Source organism: Liolophura sinensis, chromosome 8 (assembly GCF_032854445.1).
Source record: "Liolophura sinensis isolate JHLJ2023 chromosome 8, CUHK_Ljap_v2, whole genome shotgun sequence".
Taxonomy (NCBI): domain Eukaryota; kingdom Metazoa; phylum Mollusca; class Polyplacophora; order Chitonida; family Chitonidae; genus Liolophura; species Liolophura sinensis.
The window spans coordinates 48,051,300-48,074,990 of NC_088302.1; the positions used below are offsets into that span (position 1 = coordinate 48,051,300).

Genomic DNA, 23,691 nt, shown 5'->3' on the forward strand with positions numbered 1-23,691 from the left:
TTTTACTAACGCCTTTAACTTATGGAACAGCCAAAATAAATCCCAGACTGACACAAATATGTGTCCGTGAGTTGTGAGTTGTGCATAATGCATGTAATCTAGTGACTTTCAATCTAGTTCATTGCATTTAATTAATGTTTACTGATGTTTTTTTTTCTCTTGAATTATGCGTAAACGTGTACGCTAAGTGGAGCCGTGTATTGCTGACATATCGATGCAAGGCCAATATTCATCATTCACAGATTGTTAACATAACTTAACAATTCATAGCAGCTATAGCCGATGATCTTTTTGCCTGCTGGCTCGTTAGAAGCATACAACGGCAAGCCTTGTTTTGCTGGTCATCATATAAATGTTATCCTTTATATAGTTTGTCCGTACAGTGCTTTTAATTTTAGTCAGTGCGTGTCTGGCATGCTAATAGGAAAGTATTCGGCCGTAGCTTGGTCACCGTTACAGCACATACTATCGTTTTCTATGCTACTGTATGTACAATTTACAAAAATTGGAATGCCTGTTATATTACCCGAGGCGGGGAGAAGGGGGGACAAGGGGGGGGGTGTTAGAAAAAGTAATTTTATGTATACTAATAGTCCAGAACAGGGAATGGTGTTAAAGTAACCGGTTATAGCACGTCGCGTGATGTATGTAGGCCTAAAAGACTGTTTTGTCGTTGGCGTGTTGTGGATACTGAGAGTAGGGAATTTCATTGGGCAAAATCATATTCTGTACATCATTGGTAATACGGGCTACTTGTGCCCGTGGGATACAAGCTACACTGATTAACCACACCTTTGCAGTTCCTTCACAGTCACGACTAACAGGTGAGTTATTTACCTTATACCCAAAAGAGTTTATGTTTCATCCCGTGGTACATAGTGGGAAAATGGAGGGCAATAGTTGTTTCGATGAATGATACTATATGCATAAGATTCCGTAACGCTGAATATACTAGTAATCAGCTGTTGAATGTGAGCTCACGGTAAGTTTTTATCAAATTATCATTAGTGGGGTGGATTTGAATGACTGGTCAAACAAAACTTACATCAACACATCAGGGTTCAATTTTGCCATGTATTGACATAATTCAAATGCATTTGCATTGTCGGGAGACCTGGGATCAAAGCTTGGTCGCGTCACAAAGGCTTTAAAAATGGTACTTGTTGCTGCCTCTATTGGCGGAGGACTGGTTGGCCAGATGTCAGTATAATGTGACTGGATGGGTATCATGTCTGGTGTCATGATACTTCAGTGGCGGCAGTACTTTGGCACATGGACTCGCCCTGCCACAAGAACAGACAGTATATTACACACACCTGATGAATCCTCCTCATGTGACTGAAAAATTGTGAAGTATAACGTAAAAACCCAAGTATACACTGATTTGTCAGTTCATACAAATCCATGTACAGGACCACACATTCTAGATAAACAATATCTCAGTTACAGATACGCGTGTACTTACATAAATATATAAACATATACATTATTGCCGCTACATATTGCAAAATCCTGATCTGCGTCATCTGACCTTTAAAGACTGGATATTTCACCTGCAGGCAGAATATCCTGTATTTCTACTGGCACAACAGAACAAACTCGTTTCTGGAAACGCTCTCAACCATGAACGCGTTCAACGAAACATTAGAAACTTGCGTCGTGCGTAATTTCCGTGACAACCTTTGGTGAAGAGATATATGTATACAGTAAGTTTACTAAAAGTAATACACACCCCTCATATAAAGCCTCTGTTCAAAGCTCGAAGAAACATCAGTTCACAAATCCCATTATGGGTATTACTGTAGCGTATATATATAGGCAGAATTCTGAAGCAAACACGGTTTTTTCCTCACGATGATCCTTTCGCCATGGTGAGTGTTTGATCTTTCGACTTAGAAAACAGTGGTTTTGCGAAAATCGGACTGACTGTTGGTTGTTTTGTATATGTATGTATGTATGTATGTATGTATGTATGTATGTATGTATGTATGTATGTATGTATGTATGTATGTATGTATGTATGTATGTATGTATGTATGTATGTATGTATGTATGTATGTATGTATGTATGTGTGTATGTGTGTGTGTGTGTGTGTGTGTGTGTCCTTGAGGTTTAACGTCGTACTTAACAATTTTTCAGTCACATGACGACGAGGAGTCATTGGTTGTGTGTACATAGACTGTGTTTTCTTATGGCAGGCCTACCCGGCACTGAAGTGTCATGCCGAAGACACCAGACATGACACCCCACCCAATCACATTATACTGACAACGGGGCAAGTCGTAAGAATTGGTACTGAACTTATCCCTGAATGAACAAGAGTAAATATGGAGACATAACGTCACGGAGTAGTATCTCTCTATATTTGCTGTTTACATCTTGATGATGAATAAAATGAGGTGTAATAAAATTGTACTAGACGTGACTGTGCAGATTCAAAACCTGACAACATGGTCTCTACCTGCATATGAGCATTGAATATCATATATACGGTACCTTTGTCCTCATTCTACATATATAAATGTTCAGGTAAGATGTACCTCCTGGGCTATAGACGGTCAGGTAGATAAGAAGGATCGACATTTTCAATGATCACTGCCTAATAATTTCTACATGTCGACTTGTTTGTACAAGGATAATCTGGAGATGTGCTGGAGACGAGGGCTATATTGGTTCTCATTGTAATTCGTGTGCACTGATTGTAGATGTTACCAACAGGTGCGCATAGATCCTTTAAAGCAAGACGCCATCTTGTATAAATGGTATCCTATATAGATGCCAGAAGTGAAGAAGAACTTGTTTCTTCAACGTAAATGTAACTGTAATCGATGTAATCAATGAACGCATACTGCAAATTAAGTCTTTGTGGAGAATTGTAGTTCATGTTTAAGGACTATAGGGTCGTCCCAAGGCGATAAATATGTGTGCGTGAACATCATGAGATGTGTTTGTTGAAATGCATGAGTTGTTAAAAGTTTGTTTAGAGATGATTCCTTTTTTGTAACTGAACACGTGCATGATATATCCAAACCGACTTTCTCTTCCTCTGTCTTTACAAAGGATTAAAACGGTTGAAAACAAACTTGTACAACGCCAGTTATGAGTTTAATTGTGATGTAAACAGGTTGTACATGATTGTGACGGGTCGACCTGAACCACAGAGTGACCTATAGTGCCCTGCAGTATGTAACTTTACAGAACATTGTGTTGTGTTACTACAGTTACAAGCGACAATTGGTTGGAAAAGTATAACGATTGTCTCCTGTTGTGTGTGTTGTGCACGTGGAGAAGCCTCAAACGCCTGATCCGACGACACAATCCTCAGCTTAACCGAGACAGCGGGTACCACCTACCGAGCGCCTACAATGACCTCATCAGATTAGACAGTGATCGCCTTAAACCCTGAAGCCATTAACCCTGAAGTTAATATCTATGTTACATTGTTGCCTGTTTTTGACACCACTCACTCTCTTACTGTATATATGTTGTCTTGTATCTCTGTATGTTCATATGGTTTGATAACGATGTAAGAACCTACATGGAAACGTCACCAACACAATAAATCCAGGAGTTGTTATCCATAAGTAATGCCTCTGTCAAGCCTGCAGGGAATATACCTATGCGACGTCACAAAGCCAACGGGGGCTCGATCGTAGGGGAGTAGATTTTCTGATCACCAAATCCTATCACTTTCCCCACGTTTTTGACGTTTTAAACGATCGGAATCGATTAGGGGGTATCCAAACCATCTATGCGTAGTTTGGAACATCCAGCGCCGGGGTTCTTCTTTAAGACCGCTAGCCATATATCAATTGTGTTAAGCATTAGAGTCTAGCTCACCCTGGATAGCCTGCATGCGGTTTAAAGTTAAGTTTTCCCGGTATCTAACAAGGTGGCGTAGTTTCTTACAGATTCTGTTCGGTTTCTTCATCCATAAACTTGACCCCTTGAAAGACCATTCAAAAAATTTAGATTTTAGATTATTTCTTTCTCTTTGATAAGATTTACAATTCTCAAAATACTTTTTTTCTGATTTTTATGGATTCTCGTGATCAGTATCAGATGCAATCAAAGCGCAACTGGGATACATGTTTTGATTATCGACATCTTATGAATCAGCATTGTATTTGGCTACTGATTTCATTTCATTGGCATAAAACATTCCATTTTGGTTGACGTCTGGCGTCAGGAATGTCTGTTTTTAAGCATATAGATCCCTCAAGCTTATGTCCTGCTGCAGCGAGGGGGCTTTCCTCACACTATCAAGAATTAGGAAACACTTATTCGATAACAATTGTTCACTTTCTGCTGCCTTAAAACGGACTGTATGAAATTCCTGGTGATAGGCCTGTTGAATAAACATTACAGCTAACATTTCAATTTTTTTTTCGGCAGTGCTAGTTAACTGACACTGCTTTATGCATACTGCTTTTGTATGTCTATACATAATGTGAAGAGATAAGTGTGTGTAGCAGTGATTGCCGCAGGCTGGTGTTCAACGCACATTCTAGGTGGATTTTATTTATTTGTATTAACAAAATGAAATGTATGTGTGTTAGATCATAAGTTGCGTTCCATCGCAACTCTTCGCCTTTTGTTCAACACCCTGTTGTGGAAGACGTTTTGATCTTTTGTACACTACACCCTGGGGCATGGGGATGTGTTAAGTGACCTGGACCGTGAACTATACGACCATTATCCATTGCTGGGTGCCCATTAATGCATGCTCTGATTTATGTTTGACCTGTTCCGTTTAATACACAGGAACCCACAGCGCATCAACATGGCGCAGGATATGGAAGCCATAGCGAAGGATAAAAAAGACACGAGGAAGGATACCAGTGAAAGAGGGAAATGGCACAACTCCCTGGAATTCATGATGTCGTGTTTAGGCTTTTCTGTTGGCGTGGGAGCTCTGTGGAAATTCCCACACGTCGTCATGAGAAATGGAGGTGGTGAGTTTGTTCACGCGGTACTTACTTATACATATATATATATATATATATATGGCAAGGTTGTCACACATGTTTAGCTCGATCAGGCAGCCCCATATAGATAACCTCCACAAACATGACAACTCGACAGTATGTCTGTGATATACAGCCCGCTGACCGGAGTATAAAGAAGGGACACCTTGCAACTGGATAGGAAATGGCTGGTGCAGCAGTGAGGTGTAATTTTTTTCATGCAGAAACACGAGTAGAACTTACTTTAATACGAAGTACAATTACTGAAGAACATGTGTGGGAAAAATTGGAGTGATGCGATTTATATTTTCTGTTTTATCAAAAGACAAAAGTATTATAAAAAGTAGATTTTGCTGTTTTAAGGCATTTTCCTGCGGGAATTCCCTTCATAATAAATATCATGTGATCATGTGAACTCAAATCATTTCCACATGTTTGATGTATAGCTAGGAGTAGTAATCTATAACGAAGTATTGGGTTGGCTCACCCGATCATATTGTTATAAAGCGAAAGAAAAAAACATAATGTGGAAGCTCAGAGGAACTCTGTATTTAACAGAATATTATTCAACATAATATTTCATAGGTTATACCACTTTCTCCACTTGGTGTGCTAACACGCGTGCTTTTTTAACCGTTGTGTTGCACAGATCAAAAAGTTCAATTCCTGTAATTGCGTACTTGTTTTAGTACTTAACAAAGTGAGGTATTAGAGGTGCGATTAAGTTGAACCATACAAGAATTTTTTTATATTTCTTCATACATTGTCAAGTTATATGTTAGGTAAGTTTAAATATATTATTGTAAATCTATACGGGCTATATATAGTAATCTTCCAATTAAAGCTTAACGCTGTTTACTTTAACTAATAGCCTCTCTTTACTGCCTCGGGTGACGCTCAGCAGTGAGAGGTCAGAGCAAGGAACATGGCTGGTTGGCCCGGTGTCAGTACAATGTGACTGGGTGGGGTGTCGTGTTTGGTGTCTTAGGCATAATGCTACAGTGGCGGCAGTGCTTTGGCATGAACTTGCCCTGCCACAAGAAGACACAGTATATGTACACACACCTAATGACTCTTCGTCGTCCGATGATTGAAAAAATGCTAAGTACGACGTTAAACCCCAAGCATGCATACATACACCCTCTCTTCCAGTTGCACTGAAGGAAAGGGAGCACCTGTTTATCAGTTTATCTTCGTAATAAATGTCTATTAAAGACACCGTTGTGCATCGACGGTAAAATTTGTAAGACAAAAGCTATTTCAAATAACAACATTATAACGGAATGGGATATTATTATAATAAACTGATGGCAAGCAAGCGTCCGATTTGGGAGTGGTAGATCCAGGATCAACCCTGGGTCGAGTCACACCTAAGAAAAGAGGAAGTTGTAACTTCCTCGCTTGACGTTCAGCACGAAGGGGATAGTGCAACGACTCGTTGACTCGTATCAGTATAATGGCTCGGGCAGTGCGGCTTACTTGCCCTCGGTAAGTCGTCTCAGTGAAGCAGCACTAGATAAAAGAGCGGTGGAAATCTTCACTTGGCGTTCAGCATGAAGAGGATATCCTTCGTCGTCATATGACTGAAAAATTGTTGAGTACGACGTTAAACCCAAAGCACTCACTCACTCTGATGGCGAGCAACAAATAGCTTAGGTTAGCCTATCTGATCGGCTACACCTGTTGCGTAACAAGTTCAAGCGCATACAGCAGAAGCCTTTGTGTCAATTCACAGATGATCTGTCAGTGTCAGCAGGTTGGCAGTCAACCCGAGGGACGATTTCGCATCTAGTTGCAAGGTGTCTTTTATTTACTCCTTTACTCTTTACTTCGTTCCATTGAAGGTACTTTACTTACGTGACAAGTATATCGGGCCTACATGTATACACATCAAAAAGTCGGTGCCGCAAGACTGTATACATGTAATGTTTGTTTTTACCACATTAAATTTTCTACAAGATATAATCACATAAAAAAGTCAGATAAATTTATTTACATGTATTTATTTGATTGGTGGTTTACCCCGCACTTAAGAATATTTCACTTAAACAACAGCGGCCAGATTTATGGTGGGAGGAAAAACAGGCAGAGCCCGAACGAAACCCATGATCATGTGAAGGTTTCTGCCACACCTTACCACAACCGCTCCTCGGTCACTGCGCCGCTCTGGCATGCTAATCACATCGACCATGGAGTACCCATAAGACTTTGTTTTTGATTTCTTGGTTCCCACTGGCCAAAAAGCAGTCAGCACCTATTACTTATTTTGATCGTACGACGTTCCTGACGTATCTTCCAGGCGCACTTTCCAACTCCTACGCCAATATCACGGTCGCATTCACATCGGAAACAACGTTGTATTGAGAGGCTTAGATACCTGTGGATGTGGCCTACACAGAAGGACTTATGTTTAGAAATACATTACTGTTAGTTACTTCATATTTGCTGAGAAGACTGTTATACCTAATGCATCTTTTATGGAATTTTGTTACAGGAGCCTTTCTTATCGTCAGTGCCATTTTCATTGTTGTATGTGGCATTCCTCTATTTTTCCTTGAGAGCTGCATTGGGCAATACTTCTCAATGAGCCCTCTTAGATTCTGGAAAATGAGTCCGTTGTTTCAAGGTATGTGTAATTGGCCTTGCGCTTTGGTTGACAAAGCGGGACATCCTTTACCAAAATGTCTAACATGTTCTTCCCCCCACCCCCCAACACTAACGTTGAGGTACCAGCTGCTCCAGTCAAGTTACTTTGTTGTAAATTTCTCTTAAGCCGATGAATGACACCATATTATTTATAAAGGTCATATAAAAAAGTTATCAGACTAGTTTTTAACTTTGAGCAGAAATTTGTACAAATAAAGGAACCAATAAGGCTTTGCAAATTATCATATGCAATGAGGTAACCTTTCCTGCGCAATGGCGACTCGGGTCCAAGCTGGTTTAAACAATGTTCTCTTATAATACATGTGTACGTCACCAGTTTACCCACAAATCATCATCGTAAAGGTAGCAATGAACAAAATATCCTTTACAGCTTTGGCTGTCATTTTAGGCGGAAAATGTTCCCCAATGATCTAGCGTTCGTTTATAACAGAAGGGCATAGTTCATCAGCGATTCTCCTCAAGTTTATAACAGAAGGGCATAGTTCATCAGCGATTCTCCTCGAGTTTATATTTATTTTATTTATTTATTTGATTGGTGTTTTACGCCATACTCAAGAATATTTCACTTATACGACGGCGGCCAGCATTATGGTGGGTGGAAACCGGGCAGAGCCCGGGGGAAACCCGAGACCATCGGCAGTTTGCTGACAGACCTTTCCACTTACGGCCGGAGAGGCCGTAACCGACTGAGCCACGGAGGCCCCTAAAAATATGGAACGCTTTACGCTCGAGTTTATAACAGTAGGGCATAGTTCATCAGCAATTCTTCTCAAGTTTATGACAGAAGGGCATAATTCATCAGCGATCCTCCTCAAGTTTATAACAGAAGGGCATAGTTCATCAGCGATCCTCCTCAAGTTTATAACAGAAGGGCATAATTCATCAGCGATTCTTCTCGACATGGGAATAACCAGGAAGTATAACACGATGCACCTACGTGAGAACTTATGTTTGGCGTATACAAATACACCTATTGTGTGTCTAATGTTTGGCGTATACAAATACACATGCTATGTGTCAAATATTTAGTGCTTAGCCTATACTACTGTGAAAATGAGTTTATATTTTGGCAGGTGTGGGTATTTCCATGGTTCTGTTGTCTACCGTGTTTTCTGTCTATTATAACACGTTGATCGCCTGGACCCTATACTACTGCGTCATGTGTTTCCGGCCTACACCTCCATGGAACCACGTGTGGGCATGAATGGAACACTGAGGATGCATACCGGATATGGGACGTTAACGGAACGATCAACGTTAACGCCTCGTCTAACCGCATCATGAATACCACCGGGGGAAGAGCCAGCATGCTTGCCACAGAGGAGTTTTGGACGTAAGGCTGAGAATACCGCTCACGCTGTAATAGAACATAAGCTATAGGCCTATACACATGTGCGTCTTGTAACCGTGAGGCCCACGTTCATTCCCGAGTCCGGTCTGATATATGGCTACCTGAGCTAAATTGACAAGAGATCATATTTCACCGATTAAATGTAGGGTAACCCATTTGCCAATGATCACACTGTCATCACTGCTTTGGTTATTCCTGCATAAATCAGGATTATACTAGGGGACTAGGCATCCCCGAGATCCGGTCCCTTTATATTGTTTTAATGTTATTTCATGTTTAATATGATGACAACACAGAAGTTAGGGTAATTCTAGACCAGTAAAGTGGAATAAATTGTAATTAGCATCACTGCATATTTTTTTTACCTAATTCTGCTTAAGCCATGAAGCGAGGGGCGTTCAATTTTCCACTATTTATGCATTTACATGATCAGCTATAATAAACCCTAAATAGCGCGCAAGCGCAACGTAATGACCCAGCAGCCTCTTACCAATGCGATCGCTTAGAGTTCCAATCCAGCTCATGCTGGCCTCCTTTCCGGCGGTAAGTGGGAAGGTCTGCCAGCATTCTGCGGATGGCCGTGGGTTTCCTCCGGGGTCTGCCCGGTTTCCTCCCACCAATAATGCTGGCGACCGTCTTGTAAGAGAAATATTCTTGAGTACAACGTAAAACACGAATAAAAAAATATAAATAAATAAAATATTACTTTAAAATATTACAGAATCTGCAATCTGCGTATTTTTTTTTTCATTATCAGTCAGTACAAGGTGATAGGACAAGATGTTGGGCCCGGTGTCATTGTACATATATGTGGCGTCTAAAGCGTTGTCTTTCAGTGAGGCCCCCCTATAGATGCACCGGCACTGGGGTTGGCTTGCTACACTGGAAAATCGCCATGAAATGAACGAAGTAATGTTGAATTCTGAAAAGGGCGTTATGAACCAAAGGCGAAAGCAGACAAAACAATTACATGAGAACAAAATTTCTGTTTCATAGCATCAGAGCCAAATGTCTGACAGTTATCAGGAAAATAAACTTTTTCTGCAAAATTTGCGCGTAATTACTTTGTCTCATGTTTCAAGGTCCAGTTTAAGCTTATTTTATTCACTTCGGAAATTTGTTACCGTTTTTTGCACGCAGCCGACAAAACGATAAAAAACTCCATGCTTGAAGCTTGCTAAATGTGAAAATATTTACATCTGTCATTCTAACCGTATCTTTTCGTTTGAAGGTACAACGTACTGGACCTCTCGCGTGGATTTGAGTTTATGGGCACATTGAAGTGGGAACTGGCGCTGGCTGTGACTATCTCGTGGACCCTTGTCTTCATCTGTCTCTGTAAAGGAGTCTTCTCTTCAAGGATTGTAAGTCAAACATTTTACCATGTAAATTAATCAATATCCTGATATATCAGCAAAAAAAATTCACATGATAAATCCAATCAAACAATAAGTCCGTCAACCCGTCCATCTATCATCCAACCGATCAATCAACGTATCAATTAATCAATGGGTCAATAAATCTCTCCATTCTTCAACCCGTCCATCCATCAACCCGTCCGTCCATCATCCAGCCGATCAATCAACGTATCAATTAATCAGTGGGTCAATAAATCTCTCCATTCTTCAACCCGTCCATCCATCAACCCGTCCGTCCATCATCCAACCGATCAATCAACTTATCAATTAATCAGTGGGTCAATAAATCTGTCTATTCTTCAACTCGTCCATCCATCAACCCATCCGTCCATCAATCAACGTATCAATTAATCAATGGGTCAATAAATCTGTCTATTCTTCAACCCGTCCATCCATCAACCCGTCCGTCTATCATCAAACCGATCAATCAACGTATCAATTAATCAATGGGTCAATAAATCTGTCTATTCTTCAACCCGTCCATCCATCAACCCGTCCGTCCATCATCAAACCGATCAGTCAACTTATCAATTAATCAGTGGGTCAATAAATCTCTCTATTCTTCAACCCGTCCGTCCATCCAATTACCCATCCACCACATTACTTAATTGATTAATCTGTCCTTACCGTGCATCCATCCATCCATCCATCCATCCATCCATCAACCATTCAATCGGTCATCGGTCAGTCCGTGTCTCTCCTGCAGGCGGTCTACATCACAGCTCCGGCACCTTTTATTCTCCTCACCATACTGCTGATCCGTGCCTCGCTGCTGCCGGGGTCTCTGGACGGGGTCCTCTTCTACGTGACCCCTGATTGGGACAGGCTCAAATCCTACCAGGTAAGTAAAGGATCTGTTTTGTCGATGTTTGGAGGAAACTGTGAGTAGCGGCCTTGATGTCCTGCAATTATCGGCCTTAACATTTGAAGTTAGTCACGTCTATTTCAACCACAGAAACAGAGAAGAGAATTAATAAAAGATGTAAAGGTATACAAGAGGAAAACAGTGATCCTAAATGGCATAGAAAGAGTTGTAAGTTCAAAAACACATCAAAATTAAGATTTTCCATGCACGAATCCGATTACACCAACCCCCGATTCTTAGCCGACAAGACATAGCTTATTCTGACTTCTGTTTTTAGGTGTGGATGGAAGGGTTTATTTACGGGTTTTACAGCCTGGGTAACGGATATGGGGCAGTCACTACACTCGGCAGCTATAACAGATTCCATGACAAGAGTCTAATGTGAGTCTACAATAGCCCTAACGATAACGTGAATGGATTAGGCATAGCATCTGACTTCATTTCATTGTATTGTCACGTGGGTCAGGAGCGGATTCCCTCATTTCACGGGTTGGCTTACTTATGTGAAACACGAATATAACCAATTACGAATAAAATAGGCTATAGAAAGTATACAAACAGAACCTCTGAGAATTTCAAATATATTGGGACAACTCATGTTGGAAGTATACTTTCTAATTGTTGTGTAAACGGCAACACTAATAAATTTTGAGTGTTTCTAGTTCCCTTTTCATAAACATAAAACTCGCCTTCATTTAAATCAGTTTTAATATAAGCGATTAATTACGGTAACTAGTTTCTAAAACGTAAGTGACGAATGAGTGGCATGCACATAGAAGAACGACAACATAATATTAGCATGTGTACATGCACTGTCAGGTGACGAGGCAGATGTGTCCTGAAGATTTTTGCCAAAATATATACGTATCATAAAGACTCTCTCAACACTTACGTCGGTCATGTACTGTATGTGTAGGCTACATTTTCCGAAAATGTGACCACTTCGGTGGCCTTATGGAGACCCCGGGATCAAACACGGATGGGGTCAACCAAAAACTTAAAAAATGGCACTTTTTTCTGTATCGCTTGGCGCTCAGCACTGAGAAGTTGGAGCAAGGAAGCGAGATGAATATCAACGCAGCATATTAAAGACGGATTGCCCGACGCATTCGTTTTTTTTACGCCGTACTCAAAGAGTATTCCACATATGACGACGGATCTGTATTAATGAGTGGGTGGAAGAACCCCCTACAAGAAACCAGGTTAAAACAGCCGAGCTTTGGTAAAAACTGACAACTTTCCCACATGTACATACGGCGATGGAGATCAGGTGGTCTGCAACTATTCCAATCCCGTTTTCACAGTTCTACAAGATTCTACAATCACTGAACTGCCTGTGGTGGAATGTGAAAATTCTCTGCTCCTAACCGAGACAACGATCCACGACAGGCCGATCTGCAGACCGAAACGCCATCCAACAAGCCATGGCCCGTAGGCGCGTATTATAGAAAAGGAGCAGCTAAAGGCTGGCAGAGAGAATACGGAAATTCTGTTTTGTTCATGGTCACGAAAAACCCACCTGACTATTTTCAAACCATTGCATCAGATTCTAAAAAGGTGTGCAATTACTTGCCAGTGCCTCGAGTAAGCCTCCAGTGAGACTATATGCAGCGGTCCAAGTTTGTTCTATCAACGTAATCATAGACGATTTTGCGTTTAATTTTCCGAGGCTTCAATCCTCCTTGATTGGCTTTAGAGGTGTCTTCATTGTATCTTAACAAAAGTCCATTGAAATCGGCCATAATATATAGCTGACTGTTGTTTCAGCGGAGGTTTTAGTGTTCTGCCCCAGCGCGATGTGCGAAGTTCAGCCCTAATAGATACAGAAAGGTGTCCACTAACTTCCTGGGAGTGTCCATGCCGAGTAAACGTCTCCACAGCAGTTCCTGTTCGCTCAGGGAAAGGACTTGGGCTTTACGATTTCTGACAGATATTCCTTCCTTGACGCGTTCATGAGATGATCCAAAGTATTTTTCAGTTGCAGGAAGGCCTCATCTTGTAACAATTTGAAGACCTTTAAGTTTAATTAAGTATAGAATTGAATGGTTATCAGAAGGTCATAGAGGGTTGAAGTCGGATATTCTTCACCATTTTCTTTTCGAATTTCACACAGGAAGCGAGAAACGCTGTAACATATCTCGTCTTTGGTCATTTTCAGAATGTAGGGTATAGTAGTTCTAATGCTATTTTCAAATTTAGCGAAATTTTTCCTATCCCATTGCCATTTCCTAAATATCTCTGCGGCCCAGTTGCACTTTCTTTGCGTCGATGAGGGGACGCTGTAAATCATTTGAAAACAAACTTTGAAAAGCGCATTGAAGTGAAGAAAAACTTACAACGTATTGCACGTAATCATTATTCGAATTAAATTCTTTTAATCAGTATCGCAGCCTACTTTATATTTCAGAAATTATGAAATCTGAAAACTTCGATAAGCGAACTGTCCGATTTGCCTAATAGCAGTTCTTTTGGCGTTATGGTTTTCCCAATTGATACAATTCTACATCAAAAGCCTATGGTGAAGATTAGAAGATGTTTGAGAAACATCGGTGTTTTCCGGGGCTCCTCCACTTTTCTTCCGATCATAAATCACGTGACATACTGAGTACCGTGTACAATATTTTCATTCAAAAATTGTCAATTTTTGGACAACTACAATTAAAGCCAGATGTTCCCTCGAGAGGCTTCCTGCTATGTAAGTATGTTTACCTGCGTGAGGAGGAGAGCGTCAATTCGAAATCCGTTTTAGTGGGTTTGAAAGGACAAGGCCTCATTGGTCTTACCGGATTCAATTCATCGCCGGGTGAGGAAGACTAGTATTCTTTAATGCGTTCCTCCCCCATTCCACATGCAGTTTGAGAAAGTTCTTCGTCTATCATGCAGGCAGCTGAGAACTCAAACTTGTCTCAGTCAGGGCTAGTTAGGTTGGTCCCTTTGTATTGTTTTAATGTCGTTGTATATTAAATGTGCATTCTGAATATTTCTAGACCAGTAACGTTTAATATATTGCCATTAACATCACTGCATCACTGTTTTCATTTTCCCCAACTCTGCTTAAGCCATGATGCAAAGGGGTGTGTAATTTGCTAACGTTTAAGTATTTACCTGAAAAGTTTGAATAAAATGATAACTGAGGTAAACTGACAAGAGGCGGTACTTCACCATTTGCCAACTATTATACAGTCGTCACTGCTCTGGATTCATTTTCTGCCCTCTACTCTTTTATATGTAATATTATTTTCAAAATGGTTTACTATGCTAATGTTTGACTAACGTTAGGAAGTTTTATTTTAAAATGATAACATCTGTTTTATACTATGATGACAAAATTGAAAATTAGCATTTCAAAGTTCAGAAATAATACCGATTAAAAGACTAAACATAAGTCGAAGACTGCTTCGTGATCTTGTGGCCAGAAGATCGAATTAACGGATGGCCATCTGATCTAGCTGAGCCACACTGCTGTCGTGTACGTGAAATATTTTTGAGCACGGCGTACAACAACAAATAAATAAATAAATAAATAAATAAATAAATAAATAAATAAATAAATAAATAAATAAATAAAATAAATAACACACCATGTAAAACCAACTCTGGTTGATATACCATTATATGTTTTAGAAACTCAATTATCATCAGCATAGCAGATTTACTGGCAGGGATTTACTGCGGCTTCGCCCTGTTCACTATCCTCGGTTACATGGCTTACGAAACTGGCATTCCTGTCTCTGAAATACGGAATTCAGGTAAACCACGAACAAGATTATAATTGACAGATAGATTCTGTACCACATTACTCTGTTTTTGGAATGATTCATTTTTATCTTGTGTAGGGCCTTGCTTTGTTTTCTCATCTCAGCCATTCGTTATTTTTCCATAAAGTCGACAGGATGTAGCAGACGAATCAGTCCCTTGTTTAATCTGATCATATCCCGTCTTAATTGTTTTTAAAGTTTACTGTGATTTGTTATTCTCTCTTGTTTTGTTTATGCATTTTTACCTCGCTCCTAGCTTTGTTCAATCTTTTTCCCATTGCAGCTTTTCCTTTTGAAAATATTACCCCAAAATTAGAATGCTAGCACAGCTTGTACTTTTTTCGTATATTCTTATTTCACGGTGGGTGTTTTCTCACAAAGGTCACACGATTTATTTTCCCCACACACACAGAGGGAAAATAACCAAATGCCGTCAACGTAGTTGAAATAGCTTACACGAGATTCAGTTTCTGTGAAAGTAGTCTCCCTTGAACTAGTTTGTCATCCTTCCTCCTCACAGGACCTGGCTTGATTTTCATCACATACCCTCACACGGCCTCGTTACTGCCCTTACCCCAGCTCTGGACAGTTCTCTTCTTCCTCACCTGTATTCTGCTGGCCGTGGACTCTCAGGTAAACGGTTCACCAAGAATATAGTTGTATTCATTAAGTATAGTTCACGGATGAACACTACAACTTTCGAATATTTTTACATGCTTTCAATGACAAATTATTTGGAAAAGCCCATTTTTTTTTATATTAGCTCTAAATTGTCGAAGAATTTACATGTATAGGTGTGCTTAATCATGTGAAATGTTGCTTGCCAACAAAAAAAACGAACACCATATATATATATATATATATATATGCCACCAGCAGTTATATCAGTAGTAAGCTATTTGTATAATCACATACACTGTCTAACCTCTGGCCTTCTTTTCGCATTTTTAAAATCCAACCACTTGTACATTTAAATAGAATTTCTCTTCGAGTCTTAAGTTGTTGAATTTTTTTGGATTCCGGCGTCATAAAAAGAAGCCCCAAACCTTTTGTGAAACTGTCTTAACTAAATGCTATTCAAAGTTTATCATGATTGTCTTAAGAAATATCTACAGATACATCAAGAAATATGTAATGGCAGGTTATATGCAGTACGGGTACGGGGCCAGCAACATTGTTCTTTTCCGAAAAACCTTTAACCTCACACTTTGCTGTGTGTCTGTACCGACTGTATTTTCCCCACCTTTTCTGACGCACCTGTTTTTTCAGTTTGGGGCCTTCAAAACACTGACCAGCGGCCTATGCGATCTCTACCCCGGTACTCTGGGGAAACACAAGGTACTCGTCTGTCTGGCGGCGTGCGTGGGAGGCAATCTATTGGGACTCATTTTTATAACCCAGGTATGCCGTAATTGCTAATCTATGTTTAAAGATAAAACAAGCGAAACGATGTAATTTAAAAGAAGTGACAACGCACAATTTAGCCTTATAATTATTTCAGAAGAGGGATGGGAGCAAATCTGAACAGAAACGTCAATTTGTTCTGACGTGCTTGGAAACTCTATAAATGAACTTTCATTCTGAAGTTCTTTCGAGGCCATGGAATGCGCCATGTGAAAGAAACCGGTGACTTAAGAATGTGACGAGACAGACACTGGGATAAAAGAGTGGAAAGTGCCTAGCACACCTCATAATTTTGTCATTAATTTAGCTTCTAAGATAAATCCAGAATGACCACCATCTTGTCTTCTTCGGGGAGCTTGCAATAGTAATCTATCTCCGTAGACAACTTGGCGTTATTACAGAAATAGGAATTACGCTATGCAGGTCCCTTCGTCCATGAGTAGTATAGGGAATAGGGGTTCTGCCCCCCCCCCCCCTCCTTGGGCGCTTCCCCAGCCAAGGCGTACACGCTTATTTTCAAGTCTAGCCTACACACACACACATTGATATGAGGCGACCTAGTTGGCATTGAACAGATAAGGCGCACAGCCTATATGTAGGCTGGATTTGTTGCACAACAGGGTGATTCAGCTGATTTTCTCCCCAGGATAGGGCTTAAATTACGGGTTTTTATGAAAAATAAATGTAACAGTCTTTTTCAGCGTGCCTTGTTCGATAAGATCCAGCATTTTTAGGAGGATTGGAGATATTGTGTTTATGCGGAAAAGTCCTTCCAATTTAGCCTATGTTTTGTGGGTCTGGGATATAGCTAAGTCGGCTGACAGAGGTGGGAAAGGCACTGTATGTAAGGGGTGTATTCATATACTGCGTATATAAAGGGATGTTTGCTAGCTCAAATCCGGATTTGGTCTCCTGTATATGTAGTATATGAATACATTACCTGCATATAGCGCCGGGCTCTACGCACTTCTAAGGAATCTCTGCAACTTCCGACAGTTTCGGAGGCAGAGAGACCTTACCAAGGGGTGTTGTAGATGGCCCAATGGTGGTGGGATGTGTCAGCGCCAATTAACCCCCCTAACGGTGGGTCGCTAAAGCAAAAATCCGGAGCCCACCGTTAGGGTAATGATTAATTGGTAGCAGATTGAGCTATAAACCAGGCCTTATACTTTTTTGGACCATGGGCTCGAGCCCCATACTGGGCAGATTTTTTTACCCCCGGGGCTCTCTAGACATAGCATGGGAGGTTGCCCTGGTTCCAAACAAGTTCCCCCCTGGGCACCTCCCCTGAACATCATTCGGAAAGAGCGTTTTTCAGCTCTTGCCGAGCTAGTTTTCGGCCGCCATCTATAAGCTGTTTTTTCGTGGTTTCATCGCTCTCTACGGCGTTGAATACCGTACGAGACTTGGCGCGTATCTCCTGCTTCAGATCAGAGTAGTTCTTGAGCTCCTGGACGATTTGTCTGAACTTTACGTCTGAAATAACACCATCGGATAATGCCCTAGACGCCTGCGTACGGATGCTGTTAAGTTTGGCCTCAAGCCAGCAGCCGTATATCGTTATGTTTCTTGGTCTTTGCGTGAAGTCGGCGGCTAACGAATTTTCCGGCGATATTTAAGACACCGCAAGCTAGGGCCGCAGCTTCCATGGCCAAGACAGCAGGGGCTGCAATTATTGTTGTGAGTAGTCCCACACCTGCAACCCCTAGTCCCAAACCGGCCGTGAGCATGGCCGAATCAAGGGCCTCGGCGGCTAAGACACCGCGCCGGTACTTTTTCTACAAGGCTCGACGGAGATCTCGCTCAGATTCAAGCTGATTCTGTATTTCACTGATATACTGCAGAAGATGGGCGTGCGCCACGCTCCCCGGCGGCGCGGTCGGGGCCAAGGGTTTTTCAACCATAATCGTCGGCGCGGTCGGGGCCAAGGGATGGTCATCCGTAATCGTCGGCGCCGCGCCCTCCGGCGGCAAGGGGTTTTCATCCGTGATCGCCGGGTACAGTCGTCCCATATTGTCCGTCCTACGAATCAATAACGTCGGTATACTCTAAATCGTCCTCGGGACTACTAACACGAAAGCGGCGAAGTCTTATACTGGACTCTAAATAGATTTCATCGAGATTGAAAACGCCCCCTGCAAAAACCCATATATCCCCGAGAGAGCTCCGGATGACTGGGTCGCCCTGGGCCGGTAATTTGATCATAAGTCTGAGCTCCTTTTCATCGTGCTCTGCAGGCCACTTTAGTTTCAACCCGGTAATCATGGAGGAACGGCGCTGAGAGGCCGTGCCAAGTATGATGTTGAAGATGAGTATAGATCCAGGGTTTATTCGTAGTATGGCCATAGACACGGTTTGCGCGCCAAGACGCACGGTCTCTACACCCGGCGCCGCAGTTAGTGTGAAGTAACCTCCTCCTTCCATAGGTATATGACAGGCGCTGGTTGGTACGTACGACACGAAAGAGGCTCCGGAGTTGAAAACTTTTTTCACATCGACCCCAGTGGCCTGGAGCGACATCGGGGTCACCTTCACATCTATCAACCAATCGGTGGAACAAAGTGGTCTTCAAAGCGAATTAAAGAGAGTTTTTGTTCTTCAATCACCTCAGACGGCGACCTGCGCTCTTGCTCTGCAGTGGATGAGACATCTTCAAGGGAAGCAAACGTGACAGGTTCTGCTTGCCCCCCCGCCCCCGCAATCTTTTTGCGGTTGTACTTGCCACTTTGAAACTGGAAGGCGTAGATTTTACCCCCCTGGCCTGGAAGTTCGAACTCCGACACATCTGCCAAGTCGCTTAAAGACAGGCACGCAGACCTGGGACTGGCTGCGTCCACCATACTTATTGTATTTCTAGGGTAGCACTGAGGTACCCTACACTCATACACTTGCCGTCTTTGTCTAAAAGCGCCACGGTCAAGTGCGTTATATAGTCGGCGCGCAAGGCTTTGTACTGTGGGTTGGGAATTGAAACCGTCTTCCCGCAGTTAATCCCTTCACCAGTCACGGCGATGGCTTTAAGTAGTGTGGAACCGCCACTAAAATCTGAGGTTATTCTCACGTTTTCTGAGGTGCTCAGTTCATCTAAATGCACGAAGACTTCTTTGTGTGAGAGCAAGCTAGGTAGCTTTTCACCCTCCACAGCCCCCCCCCCCCCTATGGGTGTCATCCCGTCGGAGAACCCCAAGATGGGGGCAAGCTCTTGGAGTATTATGAAGGCATTTCTAGGTAAGGACTAAGCGGCCCGTGGCTTCATTCAATCCCAGAGAAACCCCATACGGGCGGAATATGTCCTTGTCCAGCGTACAAACTTTGTAGTAGCCCGTCGGCACTTCAACACGTTTGCCCTCAAGCAAGAAGCCCACTCCGGAGGGGATTCTCACCCAGGCCGGGTAGAATGTTATCTAGCGAAGAGCGGTTTTAAGGCGGCCGTCGAGGTTTTTAAGGGCATGAGGCAGCGTGTGCTGTGCCCCATTTAGAATATCAGTCAATGTGATGAACATCTTAGCCACGATGGACAGCGAGGTTTACAGGTTCAATAGAGAGGCCACTTACAAGGCCGGGGCATTTCATAGTATCCAAACCCACGCAGAGCAGCTCACGCGTCTTTCATCTACATCGATGTAAAGAAGGCGTTTCCAGTCCAGTTCACAGATGTGTTGGCCAAGTACCGGCTGCCAAAGATAACCGACAATGAAATTGTTCGGGCCTGGAACACCAATCCTATGCAATTCTGGCAGAACCAAGTGAACTTCGCGGTCTTGTGCGCAACCACGGGCTGTGGCGTATCTGCAAAAGACCATCTTCTCGCCCCCGAAAAACGAATAAGGGCCCTGTACACGTTCCATGTGTATTACCAAGTTAGGCGGATCTTGGAAGAGATCCAGGCCCCCCTGCCGCAAGACAGAGCGTGGGCGACATTCAAAAACCCCTACGACGAGAGGGCCTATGAGAGGATTTGTAGGGAGCCGCGCACACAGACTGGAGGCGCAGGGGGGTGAATCACGGCCTCGAAGTGGCATATTACTATGTCACGAGAACGGGCTACAGACCCATTGGCGATGAGACCTTCGACCCGAGCAGGATGTCGTTCTCTAGAAAGCCTACAGCGCTCCACGTCGACTACATCGAGCAGGACGCCGAGGAGGCTTGGGCGTCGTTCATTGTCGACAAATCCCAAGGATTCACGCAGCCGGGCGTAGAGCGCCAAAACGATTCCATCCGGACATACGTGTGGGCTGTTTTAGGCGCCCAAGCGCAAACAAGGGCGCGTATTCTAGGCACGGGCACAGTCTTCGACGCGCAAAAACAGTTTGCCGCGAACGTTGAAGTCGCCATTTCCTCTCCGACTGAGCTTCCGTCTGCAATCAAACGCTACCAGGACGTGCTACAGTATGCTGGGAGGGCTGTAGACTTTGTGTATGGCATAGGCCTATATATGGCCCCCAGCAACATGCTTCTGCAGATCGGCCATGTGGCGAACTACAACAACAAAATCGTCGTGGCCACGAGGACCAGAAGCTAGGCGCTAATGACGGTGTAAACGCTAAAGTGCCGCCCACTTTGCACAAGCGCGCACCTTCACACGGGATCGTTGAGCAACAAGAAAGCGCCCCACCACCCACCGCGCACGTTCAGCATGTTGCAGCCGCCGGAGGCAAACAAGAACCCCTATTTCCAAACCAGAAGAATCACGATGCGGAGAAGACAACCATCGTCGTCGGTGGAGTTGGTATCGGCTTACTGCTGCTGTGGACTATGCATTAAATACTTGCGAACAGCCATGAGCATTAGACCACCTACTGCGACGACTAGAGCCCAGACATTATCGGCCGGCCACCCAGCCGCATTCCCGAGAAGGTTCAGTAGCCAGGACACGATACTGCCAATAATACCCGGAATCGCAGCGGCAGCCTTCCCAGCGAGCTTGCCAAGGGCGTGCGCCAGGAACTGGATATGCTTTTTCACCCATTCTTTACGACCATGCCCGTCGGATGGAGGTGGCGTTGGCTGGATGCCCGCGCCGAACCCGCCAGTCAGCGCCAACTTTATCGCTAGCCCCAGTGTCGAGATCGACATCCCAATTGCCGTGAGAATGGAGACCACGGTTATTCCCTGCTCCCGGAAGAGGGTGTGGACGCGCTCGGCCTGAGTGGTATCCTTGTGTAGGATGCGATCGATCGTCTGCTTGATTCGGCGTATTTGCGTGCGCAGGGCTTCGCCCGTTAAAGAGGCTGCTTCAAGCCGGGCCTCCCTCTCGTCCTCGAGATTCCTTATCCGGTCTGCGATCCGGTGCCGGGAGAATTCATCAGGGGGCTTCCTCCAAATTCTGTTTTTGTTTTGCGATGTCCTTAGCGAGACTTGACAGCTTGGCGAGGTTATTCGCGTGTTCGCCTTCCGAGGTCTGCAGTGCCTTGTCAAGCCCCAGAAGTTCTCGCATGGGAAGAGGAGGGTCGTTTATCGTTGAAAGAGGCCGCTCGACCTCACTATCCGTCAAGCTTGTTTCCATTATGTGGACAGCATCAGCGGCCTTTTTCGCTGGTTGGTTTAAATCCTTCAGCTCCATGATATCTGCCTCGGCGGCCACGGCACCGAGTTCTGAACTCGCAGTCTCAAGGGCTGCGACTGCTGCTGGAGGAAATGATGGCTGTTCTCTTCTTTTCCAGTCTATAAAGCCCAGCCCCCCTTCCCCCCTAACAACATTAACCCCTCCTTTATTGGCGACTGTTGAGAGGGCTAGCTGTTCACCTGTTTTTTTTGTTGATGATGTCCAGATTGGGGTGGGCCACGAGTCGCAGACTCGCTCAAACTTCGTGTAATTGCGAAAGAGGGGGGTAAGGCTGGGATCCGCCTTCGCCAAGGCATCGTAATCATCATTCACGGCGGCCTGCGTCAGCTCTCGTTGAAGGTTTCTGGCGGCCGCACCCCGGCTTTGTTGCTCGGGAACATCACCACCCGCAGGGAGAGTGGTCTGCTCGTCGTCGATGTTGTTGTCCTCTTGGGCGTCGTCGAACGCCTGGTCACCAATGTCAATGTCTGCCATAATCTTCGTATTGAACATTGCAAGGTATGCCTTCAATACAACAATGGATGCATACGGACGCAGGTTAAACCCCTTCAGAACACCCCGTAAGCCTCTCGGGGTACAAGGTGTACGGCAGTCCTTGGCCGTTACCAACAACCCGAGTGAGATCGACCAGAATCAACAACTCTTGGTCCGCTTCCCCAACCTCGGCGCAAATGACGTCATTGTGCCCCGTTCCGTGCGCTTGGCCTTCTCGATCACGATCAATTCATCCGACCCGAACGCTACAGTGGTCGGGAATTTCGGACGCGCAGTAGTCAAGAAAACCACGATCAGAATCAGCGGGAATGAGGTAATGTCCATCGACGACTCTGATGTGTTTCATTGCTACAGCGACTTATGGCTGACCAAAAACGAACGGCAGAATGCGGCCTACCAAAGCATCGGCAGCGAAAACATGCTTAAACTTCGAGTCGGAGCGGAGGACGCAAGTGACGACGATGCTGAAGAAAAAGCCATCGCATGCGCCTTTGGCAGCCGGTTCCAAATCCCGCTAGACTTTGAGCTTCTAGATAGCCACATGCCATTCTACCAGAGTGCCTTGGCCGACCGACTGGAGTACGAACTGACTTTTAACGATTACGACCGGGTCATCCAGACAACAGACAATGCCGACGCGACTTACACCATCGATTACATCAGCCTGGAGTTCGATATGGTCACCGAAGAGGAGCTTTCTAGACAGATCCGCACCCAGTTTGCCGGGGGCGTCTCCATACTGTATGATCGCGTCTTCCGCCACCGAAAGTTTGTGAAGGACAAGTCTGATACTCTCTGGAACATAAACCTGAACACGCCCGCAAGAGCAATGAAGGGCATCATCATGCTGTTTGAGACTAAAGGAACCCCGTGGAGGAGGAGGTCGGAATCCTTCTACAACCCGAAGATCACCAAAGTAGAAGTCACAATAGAAGGGGTCCCCAATCAGCCGTACAGCCAGGGCATGCGGGCGTACCAGCAATGGGGCGAGGTCCAGAAGTTCTTCGCCAGCTCACCCCTACGGAAGCGGGACCCTGAGGTGGCCAGGGTCATAATGACTTAGGACTGGCAAACGTCTCCCTGGAAGAGTTCTTCACGCACAAGAACGCCTTCTGGCTTGACCTTCGGCCAAGCGACGATGACGAGCTGCATGGCAGTGGGAGGCGTGTTCTGAACGCCAGCGAGTGGATTACGAT

The 23,691-nt window shown here is 43.9% G+C and overlaps 1 protein-coding gene across 1 annotated transcript in view; it reads left to right on the forward strand.

Annotated features, from left to right (window-relative positions):
* Positions 1–4,378: 4,378 nt before the first annotated feature.
* LOC135473617 (sodium- and chloride-dependent glycine transporter 2-like) overlaps positions 4,379–23,691 on the forward strand; it is a 29,703-nt gene continuing 10,390 nt past the window's right edge. Inside the window, exons 1-10 of the mRNA XM_064753477.1 lie at positions 4,379–4,512; positions 4,766–4,956; positions 7,463–7,594; positions 8,709–8,829; positions 10,218–10,350; positions 11,111–11,245; positions 11,547–11,650; positions 14,894–15,018; positions 15,548–15,660; positions 16,297–16,428. Of these exons, the coding sequence (XP_064609547.1) occupies positions 4,785–4,956; positions 7,463–7,594; positions 8,709–8,829; positions 10,218–10,350; positions 11,111–11,245; positions 11,547–11,650; positions 14,894–15,018; positions 15,548–15,660; positions 16,297–16,428 (1,167 nt within the window). The 5' untranslated portion in view covers positions 4,379–4,512; positions 4,766–4,784. The remainder of the gene's footprint in view (positions 4,513–4,765; positions 4,957–7,462; positions 7,595–8,708; positions 8,830–10,217; positions 10,351–11,110; positions 11,246–11,546; positions 11,651–14,893; positions 15,019–15,547; positions 15,661–16,296; positions 16,429–23,691) is intronic.